Raw genomic sequence first — 22,199 nt, 5'->3', positions numbered from 1 at the left:
GGAACGAGAGTATAAGGCGGGGCCACTGGCTCAGAGATTGCCCCCTGGTGAAGGATAGGCCTGATGGATAGGACTTCGGGCAGAAATCTCCATATTAACTTTATGTATTTTTTCGTAAATTAATGCCCTATACTTGATCATACTACAGCGTCACACGACATCAAAAGTAGCAGACATGCAAGCTGGAAACGTGGCGCCGAAACGACACGTTTTGAGATCGTCGATCTGCTGCTTTTGCTGTTTTTGAATTTGAATCCTGAAAATTCATAGTGGACATGGACAGGTTTCTACCCCAACAGACGATATATCACACGATCGCTTTGATCAGTTATTTTCTAGAATAGTTCACACTAATCTGGTGGATGAGATTAACAGAAATACCATATTTCCATCATTATAATACGTCATTGTCGACTCTCTCTTAACCACTTTCAACCTGGGGGGGGGGGGTGTTAACGTGGAAGAAGGACGAGCAGAAGGTGGAGGTGAGGGATGTGAGCAGGATAAGGAGAAGTGTAAAGTCTGTTGTGGGGGCCTCCTCCTCCTCCGCCCAGGGAGCAGCTCCTCCTCCAGCCTCCCTGCCGAGGTTGAGCAGGCCATGACATTTCCAATTTGCACAGATTGATCGCCAGCCACCCCTCCCTCCCTCCCTCTCTACCTTTCCTCCTTCACCATCCAAGCCCCCCCCCCCCCCTGTCTGTGGTGGAGCCATGGGCCTGGAGATGTTGGCATGTTATGATGAATGGGCTAAATGTCAAGGGCTTGAAGCCCGGCTCAGATCCACGAGAGGCCCGACGCCTCATTTAGCATCGGCACCTCTCCCTGGGTCTGCAAGGAATTCGGCTCCTCTTGTCAGTTAAAGGAATGTTGGGGTTTGTGTTGAGATTTCCGAGCGTTTTGATATCAAAGGTAACACGCCCCGAGAGACCCGGCGGTTTACAGTGGGGTTTAGAATGGCTAGGAGGCATATAGCGAGCGAGGTGCAACGCGGAGAGGAGAGAGGAGTGCCTTTGCATGGCTTATTGCTTCTTTTTTTTTTTCTAAAACGGTTACCATGCCTTCATGAAAAGCATAGACGTAAAGAAATTAAAACAGTTTTTAGTAACAATTGCGACTGCCTGCACGAAAAAGGAAGTTGCTGTGCTGCATGGAAGGTACCAACATGGTTTTGGTGCTTGTTCATGCGTTTGTTGTAAAACAGTGTTTCTCAAACTTTTTAATGTCAAGGACCCCCAAATTCATATATATTTCCCCACGAACCCTCATCTGAAACTTTTTTTTTTGCTGTGAGCTCGTAGATATGCTATTTTTGAATAGCCAACGTTACATTAACTACTTTTTCTGGGGACCCCCTGGAACCCCCTAAAGGATCCCTGGGGGTCCCCGGACCCCACTTTGAGAACCAAAGAGTGACACTGATACATACAGCTGGGGTATCTATTGGGACTGGGAACGTTCCCGGTTTGATCCCAGGCACGCCCTCTGGGTTAGTGTCGAAGTGTCCTTGAGCAAGACACTGCTCCTGATGAGGTTGGCCTTGCAGTTTCCTCTACCACCAGTGTGTGAATGTGTGTGTGTGAATGTAATGCACATTGTAAAAGCACTATATAAATGCACCACTTTTATTGAGTATTTTACAACGGCACTCAGCCAATCCTAATCAAGGACCGGAAGTATCCGATTTAGATCCAGTGATTAGTGAACGTTACACTTAAGCGCTCCATTACAGCTCCTCGTTAATTTAAGTCTTCCTGATTAGGTTTTATTGCTCTTGACCTCTCGTGGCTTATTTATTGCTATTTATGTTCTTAATTATAATACAGATGCAAACCCACGCTGTGTGGAATAGCGCGTAAGCATGAATGCATTTCATGTATTTAGTCTAAGGCAGTGAGTCTCAAAGTATATAGGGTACCAGGGACCCTCGGGGGTTCCAAATGGACCCTTTCAGGTCTGTAACTCCGGGTCCATTTGGTCCCATTTGTACACTCAGAGTTATGGGGGTCCTTCAAGTTAAGGGAAGAAACAATCCGCGCTCTTTTTTAATAATGATGATCAACCAAACGAACAGACGTGTTTCGGCACACAGGCCTTTGTCAATGTTTATTAAAAAACACTCCCAAGACTTCTACACATTTAGTTTAGTTTAGTTTAGACTTTAGTCTTGTTTATTTTGAATATGTTAATAAAAACAGAACAATATTTATGCACTTCCGAAACAAAAAGAAAAACAATTAAAACTAGAAAAAGTGCTCCTCGGAGCACAAGTCTCCGCCAGGACTGGTAGATTATTGTGGCCTCCTGGTGGCGCTATAATAGGCCAATGTGAAAAGGGTGCCATTTCTTCTTAGGCCTTGCACGACAATCAGACACTGCATTCATGATTTCAGGCATTTTGTTCCAAAAATGTGGTTTGCTAAATTTGACCTGCTGGTGGCGCTATAACAGGCCAATGTGAAAAGGGTGGCATTTCTTCCTCGGCCTATTGGGAATGTGCGTGCAAAATTTCACGGAATTCGCACACTGCGTTCATGATTTGAGGAATTGTGTTCAAAAGGGACCCATCCTGCAAACTTTGGAAGCCAATGTTAGCCAAGTAGGATGGAATATGAAATATCGTAAACATCCATCTTGATCACATGACTATAGAGATACTGTGTACCGATTTGCGTGATTTTTGGACAGAATCTGAAGGAGTAAGAGCAAAAAATGTGTTTTACAAAACTCAGCCTCCTGGTGGCGCTCTAAAAGGCATATGTGAAAAATACAGGGCAAAGGTTTTTCCTTGGCCTCTAGGGAGTGTGCGTGCAAAGTTTGACGCAGATTGGTGCAGTTATAGCTAAAAACGTGAATTGGCCTGTTATAGCGCCACCATGAGGCTGATGTGAACGTTTTCAAGTGGCATTTCTTCCTGGGCCAAGTGGGAATCTTTGTGGAAAGTTTCACGGAAATCGTATGCTGCGTGCATGATTTTGTTCCAAATTAACCAATCCTGCATACTTTGGAAGACAATTTTAGCCAATCAGGATGGAATATGGAAAATCAGAGAGATCCGTGTTGATCACATGACTATAGAGATACTGTGTACCGATTTGCGTGTTTGTTGGACAAAATATCTAGGAGTAATAGCAAAAAATGTGTTTGGCAAAAGTCTGCCTCATGGTGGCGCTATGACAGGCTGATCTGAAAAATGTGGGGCAGAGGTTCTGCTGTGGCATCCAGGGAGTGTGTGTGCGCAGTTTCACAGCGACAGGGCCAACGGTGGCGGAGATTAGCTGCTCGCAGACAGAAGGACGGACACACACGGACGGACACACGGACGGACGGACGGACAGACAGGGGGCAAAACATACTCTCTCGCCATGCCTTGGCCTGGTGGAGACAATTAATATCAGATTAAAATAGGAAATAGGAGTGCGATGAAGTAAAACGTATAAATCCCACCCCTTTTATATCTAAGTTAAATAATGACTTGCTGGCTTCTGTGCTTCACAGAGAGTGTGGATTGTTTCTTCCCTTTGTGTTTTATCAGCATCTGCACCCAGTTTATTCAAGACCTTCTCAAGACTGTCTTCGGGTTGAGCGGGCCTTTCCCTTATAAAGTGAGGACCTTGAAATTAAAACATTTGAGAACCACTGTATTTACAAAAGCCGGGAGTTTGCTTGCGGCCCCTGCGGGACTGTCACAGCCAGGTTGGCCCCTTTCCGCTGAGGGGCCTCCATCAGCTTGATAAGGGCCCCCCTCCTCCCCTCCTCTCCTTCTCCTCTCTGATGAGAGCGGTGGCACAGGCTCAAAGGGACTCTTCTGTCACCAAGGCCTACCTGCGACAAGGTCACACTTAATTAGCCGAGCACACTTCAAAGTTTGCCTTTGGAGCCTGTGTCACATTTGTTTACAGGATTAAGTCCCGCAGCACCGCGGCAATTCACACAAAGCCAGTCTGTTAGGAGAACCTGGCAATGGAGTTGTCCTCTTCGCCAGCTAGGCGGCCTTGAAGTCCTCCCCCCCCTCCCCTGAGGTAGTGTACAATCAAAAGGTATCCGCTTGCTATATTCCACAATTTTCTGTATCCACATACTTTTTTTTTATTTCACAAATGTCACCGCTACATGTTGTCGTGAGCATTTATAGCGTATGACTTTGCCGAGGATGCGGTGACACTGACACAACCAATCCCGAAAACGCAATTTTGTTCAAAGGGAACGTCAAGGCAAAGCCAGCTCAGCAAGTTTTTCCTCCCACGTGCTAAACACTCCGACAGGGAGATGAAACCGCGGGTCATGTTCCGTTCGAGTGCTCATCTTTCGCTGGAGATTGTGCTGTCGTGAGGGGACAGATGGGGGGGGGGGGGATCAGGCGTGTTCCTTATTCCCTCTCTCTCTCATAGAGATCCATTGGTATTGGCCTGTGTACTGAACCAGTAATGAGGCACCTTGCTGAGCCGAGGATGCATCAAAAACGATGCGGCAGTCGTCGTGCTCGGTATCCTTGCCTCCTCGCTTGCTACTGTAGGCGTCGATTCACCAGCAGACAGGTGTTGTTCCTTATATGCCTCTGTTGAACTCAGGACCTTGGACCTTCGGCCTACCGTCACCCGGCGTCTAACTCTTTCTGCAGGCTAGTAAAAATCAACGAATCGACGTGAAACGTGTCTGACTAACCACTTAAGCCCTATTTTATACTTTGTCGTACAAACCCGACAAACAGGATTCAAAACATTGATTCTGTACTTGACAGTATTCTTAATCAACGCTCTCTTTCTCTCTCTCTGTTGCGGCAAAATAGCACATCTGCAAGCTCACGGCGCATTGCATACGTGGTGCGCTGTGAGCTTGTAGATTGGCTACTTTCTACCGTCATACGATGAAGCCTATACATTCAAGACAGGGCAACAGATAATTCTCAATGCTAAAATGATGTGAAAAAACTGTGCTTGCATTATAACTTGGCATTCTCAAAAGCACTGCTATAGTAGAACCCAAAGCAGACCATGGCGCAGGCGTCTGCCGGTGAGACAGAATGCATTGTGAAGTCTTACGTCACATTTCCCTCGTCCTCACAGTAAAACGAGGTTCAAAACTCTGCAAAGTTGCCCTTTAGTTAATAAAGCGATTAGATTAAAACTCGGCAAAGTTGTCCTTTTATTTAATAAGGTAATTAGATGAAACTCTGCAAAGCTGTCCCTTTATTTAATAAAGCAATTAGAAAATAATAGTCCCAACAGTGATTATGCCTTTTAAGCACATTGAAAAACTGTGTGAGCATGCAAATTATATACTGTAGACAATTTAGGCCTGGTTCAGTGAAAGAAAAAGGTTATAATGAGACACTCGATGTGTTGTGGATAGGATTTAGCATATCGTCGGGCAGAAACCTCTTATCTGCATATTCTAACTTGTGTTTTTTTGTTGTAAATTAACGCCCTACTTGATCATACTACAACATCACACAAAAGTATCAAAAGTAGCAGATCCGCAAGCCTGTGGAGCTTGTGGATCTGCTACTTTTGATACTTATGGAATTTGAATCTAGAAAAGTAACAGTTTTGGACATAATGAGGTTTCCACCCGACAGAGACAATATTGTCACTGTCCAAAACCGTTACTTTTCAGGACTTGTGAAAGGTGAAAAGAATTATATAAAGTAGTCCATACTAACAGCGCTCCGTTGCGCTACCTGGGGATGTGCTCTCTCTCTCTCCCACAACCATGAGAAGTTGATGTTTAAGCTGTGTGAGCTAAGCTATGTGTGCTAATAATAATACAACCTGGATTCAAACAAGTGCACGTGTTAAGCTGCGTGCTAGTGCTATACAGATGATATCCAAAGCGCCCTCCCGCTCATAAAACGCAGTGTGTGTGGACACAGGCTGTAAATGAAAGTCCTTTATAAGTTTGCACTGTGTGTGTGTTGTGCCGTTCTCTGTCGGCAGCAGTAATTGCGATAGCAGTAACTCCACGTGCAGTCCACCCATAGTTCCGATAACCCACGGTGCCGACAGGACGCTGTTCTGGCGGCCGGGGTCCGCTGTGCCGACGGGCCGTTGTTCCGACGCAAGGGACGGGGTCCGCGGGGGTCCACTGTGTTTGAGAACCACTGGTCTATAAGGATCTCCTATAAAATAAAAGGAATGATTCCTCACATTCTCGATGTGAGTAAATTGTTGTAGGTTAAATCCAGTGTTAGGGATAACGCGTAAAACCGTTACTGCAATCTGCACACTGTTTTTAGTAACGGAGTATTAACGTGTTAGTTTTACAATTAGAGTACTACTTTTTTTCCACTCTTCTCTGCCAACGAAGACTTGCACGGCTGTCACACAGAAATCGTTGACTGGTGCCTTGCTGTCTGTGATTGCGTAATCATTCTATGATTGTGGTGTGACACAATATGTTTGTCTCACGTGTGCGACATGGCGAGAAGACAGAGAGGTTGCCATTTAGTATGGTCGTGGAAGTATTGGCGAAAGGAGGAGAACGTCAATGCAAATTAGCCCTGGTGAAGCTCAGCACAGCTACGCAACACTGGTGCCGGTCACTCCGCTAGGCTGCACTCTTGATTTTATGTTTACCAAACTTCCTCACAGAGGCGTTGTTATTGTTGGTAAGGCAACAATTATCTAACTTGAGTTACTTTTCTCAGATGGTAATCCTGTAACGTAACGGAATACTTTTGAATGGTAGTAATCTGTAACGAGTATCTTTTAAAATAATGTTACCCAACAATGCTTATCCCAGGATTTCTACCACAACGCACAGCTCTGAAGCAAAGACCTATGAGTGATTGATGTCTGACACTGATCCTGTCTGTCTGTCTGTCTGTCTGTCTGTCTGTCTGTCTGTCTGTCTGTCTGTCTGTCTGTCTGTCTGTCTGTCTGTTTGTCTGTCTGTCTGTCTGGTCCATAAGGGACACTGTCATCTTCTTCTGTCACCGTCCACATTTTCCTTTACCTGAAAAAAATGCAATAAAATGCAATCCTTCTTTCTTTTTGCCCAACGCTGTCAGATCAAAGCCTTTCTGTTTCCCTGTCCTGTTTTCAAATTAGTTAGGATTTAACACAGCTCTCCTGTGCTACCAGGCAATGTGTTCCGCTTGTTAACCTACTTATGGGTTTCAACATAACACTATAGTGTTTCTCATCTTTAGTAAGTAAAACAATAAATTCTATTTCAGAAAATGTTTTCTCTTTCAATTTAATGTCATTTAATTTAATCTAATTCCGCACGCAACGTTCGTTACTGGCTATTATAGGCTACTGCTGTTATTTCTTTATGCTTAAGAGTGAATAGGGTATTAGGTATTTTATCAAGAGAAGACATGGTTTTCAATGTGCGGGTGGACCCCAGGGGGTCCCAAGGTGTCTAATTGGAAAGGAGAAGAAAATTAATAAATAAACAAACAAACCAAATGAATAAGTAAATTGTTGCTGTCGGGCAGAAACCTCTTATCTCCATTATTCAAACTTTTTGTGTTTTTCCGTAAATTAACGCCCTATACTTGATCATACTACAGCGTCACACAAAACACAAAAGCATCAAAAGTAGCAGATCTACAACCTTGTCGATCTGCTACTTTTGCTGTTTGAATTTGAATCCTGAAAAGCAACAGGGGTCCTTGGCATGGAAAGTGAATGTGCATTAACCCATTACAACCAGGAAAGCATACATTTTAACCACTTTAGCCATTATTTTATACTTTGGCAATTCAAAAATAGCAGATATACAAGCTCATAGTGTGGCACCGAGTGCCACGCTATGAGCTTGTAGATCTGCTATTTTTGAAAAATCGTGAGATGTTTTGCAAATCTTTAAAAAAAAAAAAAAAAAAGCGAACATTTATAACTCAAATCTTTGCTTCTGGGAGGTCCCTGGAACTAAATATTTTGAGAAGGGCGGTCCGCGGCCAAATACATATATTTTTTGGGGGGTCCTTGACATGAAAAAGTTCGAGAACCACTGATATTATAGCAACATACAGTACGTGTTTCAGAAAACTGTAGGATTTAGAAGACATAATGTAGAATCGGCCTCAGGTCTTAAAGGGTTAACATGAATACCAACTGTCTTGGTGGTGTCTAATATTTTCCATGTGTGAAAGAGAGGAATTCAGAATATTTTTTCTATGCAATGTTTCACAATGAGCTCCCTGGTGAAGCCGTGCTCTGTTCTGTGTAATAATCACTGTTGATGCTCTGAGCTGAAATGCTTAAACCATAAGGGTTTTGAATGGAACGTATCGAAAATAATTTCAAACGGCTTTGAAAACACAGCCAGAGTTGCCGGTTGCATTTTATAAACTGTAGAGAGATACTGTAGGGGGTTAAGCAATTACCATATGCAGTACCTAGTCTGCATGCCTTGTGCTTACGGGACATCGCAGGGTGTGAAAGGAAAAGGCTAGGAACCAGGGGCGTCATTTTCGGTTTCCAGAGGATGGCATTTGCCACCCCCTAGCTTTCACATTTAACCTCAACGTTCAGTTCTTTTATTCATATTTCCATATCCGTATCTCCTCTCAATGTTTTTTTCTTTTGCAGATTAATCTGAGTTTTAGATCGACACTGATAGACACTTTCAACTTTCACTTTTCACTCTCAACCATACATTCATTAATCACTTTAAAACTGGCCTCCCCCCGAAAAATGGCAGATCTACAAGCTCACAATGCATTGCATTGCAAAGCGTTTTGAGCCGGTAGATATTTTTAAAATCGGGATTAAGTGGTCACTTTTTTTTTTACCACTCTCTAGTGTTTTATGTCACTGGTTCCCAAACTGGGGGTCGGGACCAATTTTTTTTTTTTTGGGGGGGGGGGGGGGTCCCCAGATGATTAAATTTTTTTTTCACAAAGTTTATCTGTGGAACGGAGTCAAACTAAATGTAATGCCTACAATTCCAAGTGCTTATCAGGGTTGGGGGTCCCCAGTTCAAATATGATTATTTTGGGGGATTACGGCCTGTAAAGTTTGGGAACCCTATTTGTGTGTAATGATGCCTCTGAGGCAGAGACATGTATAATAGGCCCAAAAATGTCTCTGACTTGTATTTACATTTACCCACCATCCTCATCACTTATCGCCCCATTAGCCATCATTATATTTCTGCATTATAATACTGAGGAGTAATTAATCATTGCTCGCAGAGCCCCTTAATTAATAAATGCATGCATTCATTATGACCCACTTTTAACCTTTGATAACGCTCCAGATCTGCCTTGAATGCAGAGGAATTCATACATTTGGAACAGAGAGAGAGAGAGAGAGAGAGAGAGAGAGAGAGAGAGAGAGAGAGAGAGAGAGAGAGAGAGAGAGAGAGAGAGAGAGAGAGAGAGAGAGAGATGAATATATATTAAGTTTGTAATGTTGAAATGTCTCTGAGGAGCATGTTAAAAATCTACATATCAGTTTGACTTGTGCTTTCAAACCTGCATTCACTCTTGTGTGTGTGTGTGTGTGTGTGTGTGTGTGTGTGTGTGTGTGTGTGTGTGTGTGTGTGTGTGTGTGTGTGTGTGTGTGTGTGTGTGTGTGTGTGTGTGTGTGTGTGTGTGTGTGTGTGTGTGTGTGTGTGTGTGTGTGTGCGCGCGCGCGACTATTCTTGTGAGAGCCACGTGTCCCCACAACTATAGTGTGTGTGTGTGACTATTCTTGTGAGAGCCAAACGTCCCCACACAACTATAGCAGAATTTAAGTAACAGACATTTTGAGAACCATTTTCCTGGTTCTCACAAGAGAAATGGTTGTTTTATGGTTATGTTTACAATTAGGAAAAGATTCAGGTTGGGTAAGGAAGGTTGGGTTTAGTGGTCAGGGTTAGAATTGTGCCATGGCTGTCATATCATGACAGTCATGGCGCAACTTGTTCCTGGTTTTAGAATGTTCTCCATTTACAACCCGTACATCTACATAAACGTTCAGATTTCAAATATAAAGTGCTGACCCCACGGCCATGGATGTAACAAGTTAAAACGCCCGGGTCTAAGTACCCGTATCTTCCGTATTGTTCAATAAAAAGCATTTTAATCCGATTGATGGCCATTTTCTCAAAATTTCCTTCATATGCTTTCACCTACGGGACCCTATCGGTTGGGAGGTGTATTGCACTCTGATACATTGTAACTCTATGAGAAATTGGCCGCCGATCGGAACTCGAGGGCCGCTGCCCGAACCTCTAGTTCAGTAATACAAACATGTTTGTGTGTGTGTTTGCGCGTGCAAATATCCTCTGTATGTTTGTGCACGCTTTGCAGCGGTATAGTGTCTCTAACGTAACATCCTCTCTTGCCACAGGGACTCTCAACGCCTTCCTGAAGCAGAAGGGCCAAACAACCTCGGAGGGTCCCGCGTGGTCGCTGACTGGTAACCAAGGTGACCGCTGGAAGCAGGCCAAAGTCAGCATCCACCCCACAGCATCCTTCCAGGTGAGATGGAGGAGGAGGAGGAGGAGGAGGAGAAGTACCGTGAATAGACTCAACCTCATCAATCACAAACGCAGCAGTGTTCCCTCCCCCCCGCCCCCCCCCTCTCTCTCTCCTCTCTCTGCCTCCAGCCTCTAATCATGGTTTCTACATCGTTATACAGCCAAATCCTCCCTCCTCACACCACTGGCTTGTTCCTGTCTGCACGCTCCCCCCAAAAATGAGCTGTATAACCTGGGAAATAATTTGATTTAAAAAATGAGTAAATGTGAGCAGGCCTGGTGTTTCGGGCATCAACTCGCGAGATGAGAAACGGTAGAAACTAAGCAAAATAACTTTTTTTTTTTTTTGGCTGATTTTCGTTTTTTTCCATATTAACACAGTTCGAATGTCGAGCAAGCTTTCAATCCCAACAGATATCCGTTTTAACGTCATTAAATGGTTAAATTTGTATAGTAAAGTAGGCTCCTATTCTGCTAGTATGTGTGCCTGTTTGTGAGTCCTGTGGGCGGAGAGTTTGGTAGAGAGTTGCTAACCCGAGAGGTTTCGATTGGTCATAGCTAGGCATTGTACTCCGGTTACAAGCCTAATCCCCGCCCATCAGTTTCGCTCCTCTCTGTGGTGGTGTAAAGTTACTAAGTACATTTACTCAAGTACTGTACTTAAGTACAATTTTGAGGTATTTTACTTTACTGGAGTAATATCCACTGGGTGAATATTCAACCTGAGGCTGAAACTAACTTCACCACGGTGGACCCTAGTCCAGAGCGTTAGTGAGTTCCCTCTAACGCCCTGGAAGACTCAAGAGTAGTGAAAATAAACAAAACCATTTCGCTACTCACTGAAACAAAGGCTGTTTTGTGTTGTTGAAAGTCTATTCTCGGAGGTGGGAAGCCTCTCAGCACCCCAGCTACTCTGTAAAATACACTTTTTGGGCAGAAAATGTCCGCAAGACGGAAATTATTTTTATTTACTCCACAGTGCCCTCTACAGATTTGGTTAATGGTAAGTTCAAATTGTCCAGATCTGTAGAGGGCGCAGTGGAGTAAATAAAAATAATCTAACTTTTTCGGGACAGAATCTAGTTGTATAAACAATATAAGATTGTAGCGAACACAGCAGCTAGGTGAGGTCAGCCCCAGCTAAACAACAGGCCGCTCGACGTTCGTATGGAAGTATTTAACTGAAGATGTGGCCAAAACAACAGTGGAGTAACGAGGCTAGGAGCTTTAGCATTGTTAGCTCGTCGCCAAGCGTCATGGCAGAACGTACACCTGGTGTTTGCATTTCTCCATTTACAACTCGTACATCTACATAAACGTTCAGATTTCAAATATAAAGTTCTTATCTTATCTCATGACCACGGGTGTTATAATTATGTACGGGCCCTCATAAGTACCCGTATCTTCCGTATTGTTAAATAAAAAGCATTTTGATCCGATTGATGGCCATCTCCGTTTTTTTTTTCAACTACGCGGCCGTATCGGTTGGGGGGGGTATTGCACTCCTGATACCTTATAACTCTATGAGAAGATGGCCGCCGATCGGATTAAATGCTTTTTATTGAACAATATGGAAGATACGGGTACTTAGACCCACCCGAAGTGAATGGTAACATCCGTTGTCATGAGGTAAGGACTTTATATTTGAAATCTGAACGTTTCTGTAGATGTACGGGTTGTGCAAACACCAGGTTGGAGTTAATCCAGGACCTAGCTTGTGCGTGTCTTTATCATTAGTAGGTAAACCTCGACTATAGTCGACTACCAGTGGGTCAAATTTAGTGGTGGAAGAAGCACTTGGTGGTAGCAACACCACAATATAGAAAGTAAAAGGCCTGTGCTCAAAATGTTACGTTCAAGCAAAGTAAAAGTACAAAAGTATTGGCATCGAAATATACTTAAAGTACCTAAAGTAAAAGTACTCAAATGTTTGAAAATAGCTGATCTACAAGCTCACAACACGTTGCAATGCGCATTGTGAGCTTGTAGAGCGGCTATTTTCAAATAGCCTATGTATAAAATACCTAAAAAAATGTACTTAAGTACAGTACTTGAGTAAATGTACTTAGTTGCTTTCCACAGTAAAAATCCGAAAATGGGGGAGTGGTTAGAGGAGTGGCTAGGTTGAATAAATTACCCATTGTTCACGCCCATTACCTGGAGCTGAGAGGTGCTAGAAAGTGGAAATTCTTTACAAGGGATTATCTCAGTTTAGACTATTAAAGATGACAAGATTCAAATGATCACATCTTCTTCAAATGTGTTCCAATTTCAATGAATGATACATCATATGAAAGCTTATATTCTGTACTTCAACAATCTGTAATAAAATGAAAAATGAAAAATGCCCCCTTGCTGCCTAAAGCACTGTACCCGCTCACAAATGTTATGGGAAAATCAATCAAACTTTATTTTAGCCACATGAACCCTAGCGTCCATTTTCTGGGCAACACAACAAAAAGAAAACAGGCAAACGTTTGGCGGAAAGTTTATAGGGTTTAAGTGGTGACTGTAGAATTTCATCTTTTTCTCTATTCAAACTGGATTTTCTGACATCCGTGCATTTGTTTATCAGAGATACAATTTACTAATTATTGGCTCAAATCATCTGGGGATAGAGAGATATCGTCTCTGTTGGGTGGAAACTTCATTATGTCCAAAACTGTTACATTTTTCAGGATTCAAATTCAAAATTTGCCAAAGTAGCAGATCTGCAAGCTCAAAACGTTTTGAGCTTGCAGATCTGCTACTTTTTGATGCTTTTGTATGACACTGTAGTATGATTAAGTAGTGCGTTAATTTACGGAAAAACACAAAAAGTTAAAATATGGCGATACAAGTAAGGGACCAGTCGAAATTTACATAAGGGGGGGCATGGAGGAAAATAGGGGAGGGTCATGCCTTTCTAATTTTGGTCCAAGGGAGGGTCAGCTAATTTTACTTTGAATCCAAGGGAGGGTCATGCAATTTTGAATTGATAAAATAGTCCGTTTTTTATATACCTTTTTAGTACAGCAGAACAGTGGTCAATGACCCCTCTCCATTTCAAAGGATACAAATAATTCAAATCAAGTAACACCTTGTCTATTTAGAATCAATGGCGGTCGTTAACAAGCCATCAACGCACAGCGAGTGTGAACGACCCAGTCAAATCTATTCAGCGTCTTAACGATGGTGGTTGAACAATTAAGCAAAACTTCAACAGGCGTTATTGGAGAGATGCATTATAAATAGGCCTACTATAACTGGATATTCATAATCATTTGAAGTAATTCTGTGCATGTGATTAATGTGGATCTATATGGACAGTTGTGTATATGTTACAGTATGATTGGAGAACCAGTACGATTGAAGAAAGCGCGCTCGTTTTTACCACCCACCCAGCACTAGAGGGAGCCACAAGCCAGGCTTGTGCACAAACATATATGGCCACACACACACACACACACACAGTCACACACACAGTCACACACACACACACACACACACACACACACACGCGCACACACACGCGCACGCGCTCATGCTTTTTTTGGTTTATTGAAAGCAGGACTGTTTAGATACTTTTATTGTGTTCTGGCTTTTGTTTTACTTTCTCCCTGACACACACACACACACACACACACACACACACACACACACACACACACACACAGTGATCCATGAAAAGAACTATTCTGTCCCTATCGGTTTACAAATCAAACGGCGCTGAGTCGACTAGTGGAGCGTCGGCCGGTCACCGCGGGCACTCGCGCCTGGAGGCGCGAGGGCGCGCTTCCTCGGCCTCAAGCTCCACTAAGTCGGCGCGCCGTGCGTGTGAACGCGTGTTCAGCGTTCCCCTCATAGATATTATGGTTCCCCTAGCGTAGCTTCCTGGTTGCTATGTGGGGGGGAACAACAAAAGACAGGTCTCCGTCGGCGCATCAAAGCCCCGCCTCTCCGCGCTCTCCTTCTCCTCCTCGGAGGAGGAGGAGAAGGAGAGAAGGAGAGGACGGGACGGGTTATTACGCGAGGAGGAGGAGGAGGAGGAGGCTCCTCTTCCTCGCCAGCCTCGCGTAATAACCCCCCGCCTCGCAGCGCCGTCCTCCTCCTCCTCCTCGCGAGCCTCGCTAATAAACCCTGTCTCGAAAAGCCCCGCCTCGCCCCGAAGGAGCCCCGTGCCTAAAAACGAGCGCTCTGTCTTCAATCGTACTGGTTCTCCAAACGTACTGTGACATATAGATGCCTATAGCTCCACAAGTAAAACCAGAAGCATCAGGCCATAATTGATAGCCTAATTTGTTTTATGTAGGGAACAGTGTAGTTGTAGTCACTGTAGTTGATAATTAAAAGGGCAGAGTGACAAAAGTTTTAAACTACTGGTTACCAAATATTCAACTTTCTTCAATCTGACCAGGATTCAATGGGTTTCCCACATGTAAGATGAGAACACTATCCATTCTGCTACCACTACTACAGATACACTGTGCATTTAGCAAGACTGACTACACTACAGCAATGTTCTAATCAATGTGGAAAGCAAAACATTGGACATATCAGTTTTAAATGTCATGTTGTATTTGATGGGGAGGGTTAGGGGTGTCAAGAATTTCACAATACGATACATGATGTTGGGCATGATATCAATATGATATATTATTAATGTTCTTTTCTCATGTATCATCAACATTGGCCATCATCTTATAAATAACGTTATAAAGCAAGTTAGAAACAATTACAAAGTGCTTTGTACACAAATAAATACATTTGTGCAAGCTTAATGGAGAAGTGAAGTTCTCACTAACTATAAACCCATTGTTTCAGAGGACAGATAGACACTAATATAACAAATATAATATAATATAAGACTGCATAACTATAAATTCCACAAACCTCATATTTTTGTCATCTGGACTTTACCAACCAAGTGCAGCCTAGTTATTTCCAACAGCTAAAACACATCTATAATACCAGATACAGTATAATACAATCTTAGATTAGATGTAGGCCTATTTGAGAGTGCAGATGCATGTCACATTAACGAGCGTCAACGAGCATCAGCTGACACACAACACCTCCCCTCTGCAGTGCTTTAAACTGAAAGTGACTGACTGGAGTCTGTTTCATTTCTCTCCAACATACCTTGAATATGATGGAGGACATGATTAATAATTACTATGATTATGATAAGCTTTACATTTCATATCATACAGTAAAAACTCCTAACTTTCACCGGCAAAAAAAAAGAAAGTGTTTTTTTTTTATTAAAAAAAACAATTAAAAAAATATTACGATACAGTATGACATCATGACAATACCTATCATCATATTTTAATACCACGATAGGCTATATCGTGACACAATATATCGTGACACTTCTAGGCGGGGAGGGTTACTCTTTTTTTTGTAATCACTTGGGGAGGGTCATTGATTTTTTTTTTGTTGTCAAAGGGAGGGTCATGGCATTTTAGATCAGGGCACATACATTTCCTCCATGCCCCCCCTTATGTAAATTTCGACTGGTCCCTAACCGGTTTCTGCCCGACAGCAACGGTATATAACTGGTTAACGACTCTCTCTTCTCTCTAGGTGGTACTGGAAGGCATCCGGGGCCCGGGTATTGAAGGGGACATCGCCATCGATGACGTGACCCTTGAGGAGGGGGAATGTCGAGACCTCCAGCCCAGTGAGTAGACCCTCTCTCCCTCCTGCCCTCCCCTCCTGCCTGAGGCTCTGGAGCGACATACCAAAGCCTATACCGCTTGTACTAACCACGCCCGCCTCTGACGAACGCGGAACTGTCTCTTATAATGGAAACCTAAACAAAACAAAACAACTCTTACAGAACTATGACGGGTTCTGGAAAGCTTCAGGTTATGGAAGGTTCTGGGTTTGAAAAGATCGTTAAGACTTTATTTTAAGGTCAGGTCTATAATGCGTTATAACCACATTTATAATACATTATAATGCACTTATTATAACACTTGTAATTGTAATTATAACATTATAACACTTGTTATAAATGTTTTTAATTATGCATACCAACTTTTAACAAGGTATATTAATAAGTATTATAACATATAATAATATAATGTATAATTGTTGGTCATAATGCATTATAAAGTCTGTGGAACAGCACATAACTACCAGGTAACACTGTACTTAAAGGTCAGGTCTATAATGCATTATAATGCTTCATAACACTCGTTATAAATGTTTATAATTATGCATAACAACTTTACATTGCATAACAACAGTACAGTACAGTATTTATAATGTGCTGTTCCACTGAGCTTATTATGCATTATGACCAGCACTTATAATACGTTATGAACGTTGTTATAAGTTGTCATACATGATTATAAACATTCATAACGAGTGTTATGAAGCCTTAAAAGGACATTATAATGTATTATAAATGCTATTATAATGCTTTATAGACCCGACCTTTAAACCTAGAACACTGCTGAAAATAGTCACATCATCACTAACGTTGGGTATATTTTACCCGATATAATAAATTCCATAACAAATATTTCTCATCAAAATATATTAAAGTACAACAATACATGACAAATTGAGGTACTCTTCTTTAATATTTGAAGATGAAATTTCACAAAAAAAAGAAAAACAGATCATGGGGGGACTCAACAAAATCTGTGAAAAATGTGGGTATTGTTAAAAAAAACATGATGGAGCTGGGAATTTTTCCTTTGGTCCACCCATTCCTGGGACATGTGAGCCTTGTCCAGTGAAGGCACAGAGTCTAATTGTATCAGCTGACCATTGTGGGAGTATGGGATTTTGTATTACCCTCTATCCAGTGGCGCCGGCGCCTGTTTAATTAAAAGACACTGTGCCCCCCCACAATTCAGTCCAGTCGAAAAAATGAATATCCAGTCCAGTTCCCCGCACCTCGCGACCACCTTGCGACTTAATTGTACCGAATTAACCAAAATAAAGGAAATACAAACTAAAAACAAACCCACCCAAACCCACTCGCTCGCGGTCCCCCCATTTTCCATTCCAGCACCCCTGCCTCTATCACTAACGTTGGGTCAAATTCACCTGAAGACCTGCAGCTGTCTGTTGAAAAAAACAGGGATGGGGGCAGGGAAACAAACCTACCTTCTATGACGTCAGTGAGCATCCTGCAGGCACCCAGGGATCCACCCACCTCGGACATCAGCAACATTATGAAAATCACATCATTACAGTTGTTTGGGCGAAATTCACCCATGGTTAGTGTGTTACCAAAATATCCATTAGTGGAGGAGGGAGGGAGGGAGGGAGGGAGGCAAAAAAACTAAAGACAAAACCTTCTCCATGGTAACAAGGCTGTAATCACATGAAATAATGGGGGTGGGGTGGGTTGTAATTGCACTGATGGCACAAACACACAGTGAAATTAGACCGCCGGGGTCTTGAAGAAAACAACCTGGAGTTTGACAGGCTGATGGCGGCAGGTTGTCAGCAGTGTAGCCACATTTTGTGAGAGAAACAAGTAAACAAGCAGGTCTATGAAAACGAGCCCAAAAGAAGCGACCTATAATTAGGCGAAGAGAACTTTAAACCTATATGTCTTTAGCTCGTCGTCGCGAAAATAAACGCAGGTGCTCACTGGAGGTCAAACGGAGATGTTGTGGAATCGTTGCCGCCGTATATCAAACTGTGGAGGGCGGAGACACAAAGAGGACACTGATTTTAATAAAGATTACCATTTGAACTGTCACTGTGCTCATCCACAGGGCTGGATGACTTATCTTTGTTTGCAAAAACAATATGTGCTGATATATATATATATTTCTTTTTTGTCATGTCTCCACCAATACTGTGGAACTGGGTTCCTTGACGAGGTTCTTAAAGGGATAGTTCACCCCCAAAATGACTTATTTTCTATCGATTAGTCACCCCATGGAGACTTGAATTCATGGATATTTTTTTGTTTTTGTCACATTCCTAAGCCAATAATTTGATGACCGGCAGCGGTTCCGGTAGGAGACACAAAGACAAAAATAAATAAATCCATAAATTCAAGTCTCCATGCAGTGACTAATCCACAGAAAATAAATATTTTTTTGGGGGAACTATTGCTTTAATGGATTTTTACAGCTAACTCTGAGAGGTGTACAAACGGAACCAACGCTCTCAGAGTTATGGGGGTTCCTTGACATTTTTAAGTTTGAGAACAACTGCTGTGGAAGACAGAGCAGGATGTAAAATGTATTTATTGTTTTTTTCCAAAGAATGTGAGTTACAGTAGCTAATGCTTTATTTTAATTAATAATAACTGGTGTATTGTTCAATCGTCAAGTGAGCAAAACTAGCCCTAGTCTTAAGTCCTTTGTCTCCAATTAATTTAGTTTCTCTCGTTAATGTATTCCAAAACTGAGAACCCTTTTATAGAAGGAGCTAACTGCCCCAAAAGATTTAAGTTAGAGGGGAAAAAAGTGCCTACGTTTAAACGGCACGATTCTCAATGGACCACTAAACCCCCAAAATCCAGTAAACATATTCTAAAAAGCTATCGTCTCTGTTGGGTGGAAACCTCATATGTCCAAAATTGTTACTTTTCAAGATTCAAATTCAAAAACAGCAAAAGTAGCAAATCTACGAGCGTGTTTCAAGCTTGTAGATCTGCTACTTTTGATGCTTTTGTGTGACGCTGTAGTATGATCGAGTAGGGCGTTAATTTACCAAGAAACACAAAGTTAAAATATTGGAGATAAGAGGTTTCTGCCCCAACAGCAAAGCTATGAAAAAGGTAGCGCATCTCAAAATTCAGCTCACAAGAGGACAAAGTACTGACATTTACCCACTTATTTATTTGCTAGACAAAGACAAATGCTTTTACACGTTTTTCGGCAAAGAGAGGAAGGCACTTTGCTCTTCTGTGAGGCAGGCTCTTTGCCGAAACACACAAGCCTTTGTTTTTTTTTATGGGATGTGAGGCGAATAAATAAGTGGAATTGTGAGTATTTTGTAGCCTTACGGCAGATTAGTTTTTTCTTTTAATTTCTCTTCTCAGTCTCGTACTGATCCTATTTCTGCGGGGCGGGACAGGCTCCAATGGCTTCCAATGTAAAATTCGAGTCACCTGCCTACATAATTGGTGACATTTGGAAATACGAGTCAAAGAGGACCATGGCCAGACTGACAAGCAAAGTGAGAGAAAAAAAAAAACCTCCAGAACGGAGTGAATCAGTCTGGATCCCAGGCAGGCTGAGTATTTTGTCCTCTTTGACTTGAAGATTGAGACGTGCTACCTTTTTCATATCCTTTAGAACAGTGATTCTCAACCTTGTTTGATTTCAAGGACCTCCAGTTTGACGTGCATTAGACCACGGACCCCCATTTGATACCATTTGATCTCTCTGGGACTCTGTTACGACCCACTGGGTCTAGGGGAGTAGGAACGCAACAAGACAAGATGGTATAAGCCCAAGCTTAAAGGACAACTTTTTTTTTTTTACAACCAAGGTTTATGTTTTAGCTTGTAATTAAAGTAAATAAAATATGAGTGTTAAAAAAATTATTTACTGCTTTCTGTAGTTTTAGCAATTTTCGCGATATTTTTTACAGTGGGCGGGGGGCATTCGGGCAGGTGTCTTTTTTTACACAATAACCCGGCGATTTCTTTATTATTATTTACAGTAGCTCTTCTAGCCCCCAATAACTCACATCTGGCCATCAAAGACCACGGGACCTTTTTTATTGTGTAAAAAATACACATTTAGCCACCTGCCCGAACGCCTGTAAAAAAGATCACGAAAATTGCAAAAACTATATGATTTTTGCTTTGGCACGCTGCCACTAGCCTACTCTAGACTCACATCAAAACTGACAGCGGCCGTGCATGAAGGATCCAGGTCGCCTTTAAAGGGACGGACAGAACGGTGATTGGAGGGGTGAGGAGTGCTGAGCTTGAAGTGAAGAGCTCCCCACCAATCATGGAGACGGAGTCGCACCCAGGATCTGCATAACATCAAAGGACAAAGACGGGGGCGCGCATATATAACACAAAGCACAGACAACAGATCCACTACACTGACACTCTTATCCGTAACAGACTCCAATCTACACTGTAAAAAATAATCAGTGTTAATATAACTCTTGAGAGTGTACAAATAGAAAGTGAACCCTTACGGGTCTCTTCCAAAGTCGCGAACGCTTTCGAGATTTTCAAGTGATCTAGAAAAGGTTGGGAACCGCAGGTGTAAGGGGGATACGTTTTGCTGTGCTTTTTGGTGGAATGTTGATGACACTTTCTTTTTTCCTTCCTTCCTTTTAGATAGCAGATCCATGGCCCCGCCCACATTTCCCCATATATGGCTGCTGTGCGTCACCTTGGTGATGACCCTGCTGGAAGGCCAGAGGTGACCCTCCTGTGCGTCGTCGTCGTCTCGGAGGCGAACCGTCAGACCCGACGTCTGTGAGCTAGCACCCTCTGCATCCAATCACCAAAGAGTCACGCATTCTGGAAGGCGGCGGGGGCCCCGAAATGGACCGCGAGAGGGACCGGGAAAAAATCTATAAAACAAGAGAAAAAAAAAACACAAAAAGTAATAAAGAAAAAGATGCGCTAATTTCTTTTTTTTTGTTTGTTTGTTTTTTTAAAGAGACCTCTTTTTTCCAGACGACCACTCTGGGCGCAGGATGTTGGACATCGTTACGAGCACAAAGACAGGTTAGGTTACATCAACAAACAAAACCTGGACTTTGGTGAAACCTGGACTTTGGTGAAATAGTCCCCGAGCATCGAGGGCAGGAGGACCATTTGTAAAGCACAATAACAATTTTGACCGATATGAACATTTTCCTTGGAAGGCGAGGGGAGGAGGGGGTCGAGACGCCACTGAACTTTTTGAAAATGGAAATACCCTTACAAACCCACGGAATCAGACCTTTTCTCTGTATACCTTTTTCTTCATCATCATCTTCTTGCTACAGACACCAATCACCAAACACTCGTTTTTTGTTTGTTTGTTTTTTTCACTCTAAACACCCAGCGTCACACCACTACTACCGTATCATATCTTGATCCGCTTGGTGCTGTGCTGTAGGAAAAGAAGAACTGGTCAACATTCATTTCCGTCTGCCCTTTGCCTCCTGTAGCTGCCTATGTATCTTTTAACACTGTGCTCACGAGTCTATAAAAGTGGCCAACTGAAGGTTTGATAACAGAACAATTAACAGCAGTCATGTGGGGGAGAAATCAGCAGGCAACGGCAGACCGAGGTTCCAGACTCTCTAGGCTGGAGGAGGAGTAAAACTCAGTAGGCTTGAGGAGAGAGTGGGGGTGACAGACAAGATGACAGATGATAAATAAAAGAGGCAGAGAACAGATTGAGCAGGATGTAGAGAGTGGGAAAGTGTAGGGCTGGGTGATATGACTTTAAATCATATGTCACGATTACTTCAAACCTTTGCCTCGATTATGAATAATGAACGATTATTTTACACCCTTTTTTTTCACTGCCCTCGTAGTTCAAGGTCTGTACTGTGAATATTACGGGCTCGCTATTTTTGTACGATGCCATTGTACAACAAAGTATAACACAGGGCTTAAGTGGTTAATAAGACTAATTGATTCAGTTGATTTTAAAATAACTATTAGAATGTCTTTCTTGTTGTTTCGTTGATCTATAAGAAATGGGGAAAAAATATATATTAAAAAAACCTGCTTCTCGGTTATTCGATTAACCTACACGAGCAAGATTTAGTTTTAGGTTCTCAATGTGGGTTTCGATATATTTTCAGTTAATTACCCAGCCCTAGTGGAAAGGGGGAAAGGTTTTTTCAGT

The 22,199-nt window shown here is 42.5% G+C and overlaps 1 protein-coding gene across 1 annotated transcript in view; it reads left to right on the top strand.

Moving 5' to 3' along the window:
• LOC308102587 (MAM domain-containing glycosylphosphatidylinositol anchor protein 2) overlaps positions 1-20,775 on the top strand; it is a gene marked incomplete at both ends in the record, with an annotated part of 464,799 nt that extends 444,024 nt beyond the window's left edge. Inside the window, 3 exon segments of the mRNA XM_080452356.1 lie at positions 10,287-10,417; positions 15,985-16,085; positions 20,691-20,775. Of these exon segments, the coding sequence (XP_080308482.1) occupies positions 10,287-10,417; positions 15,985-16,085; positions 20,691-20,775 (317 nt within the window).
• Between the last annotated feature and the right edge of the window lie 1,424 nt (positions 20,776-22,199).

This window comes from Gymnoscopelus braueri (genome assembly GCF_963280865.1).
Source record: "Gymnoscopelus braueri genome assembly, chromosome: 16".
In the NCBI taxonomy this organism is placed as follows: domain Eukaryota; kingdom Metazoa; phylum Chordata; class Actinopteri; order Myctophiformes; family Myctophidae; genus Gymnoscopelus; species Gymnoscopelus braueri.
The sequence above is the reverse complement of the archived record's forward strand: the minus strand, read 5'-3'. Positions and strand labels throughout refer to the sequence as shown.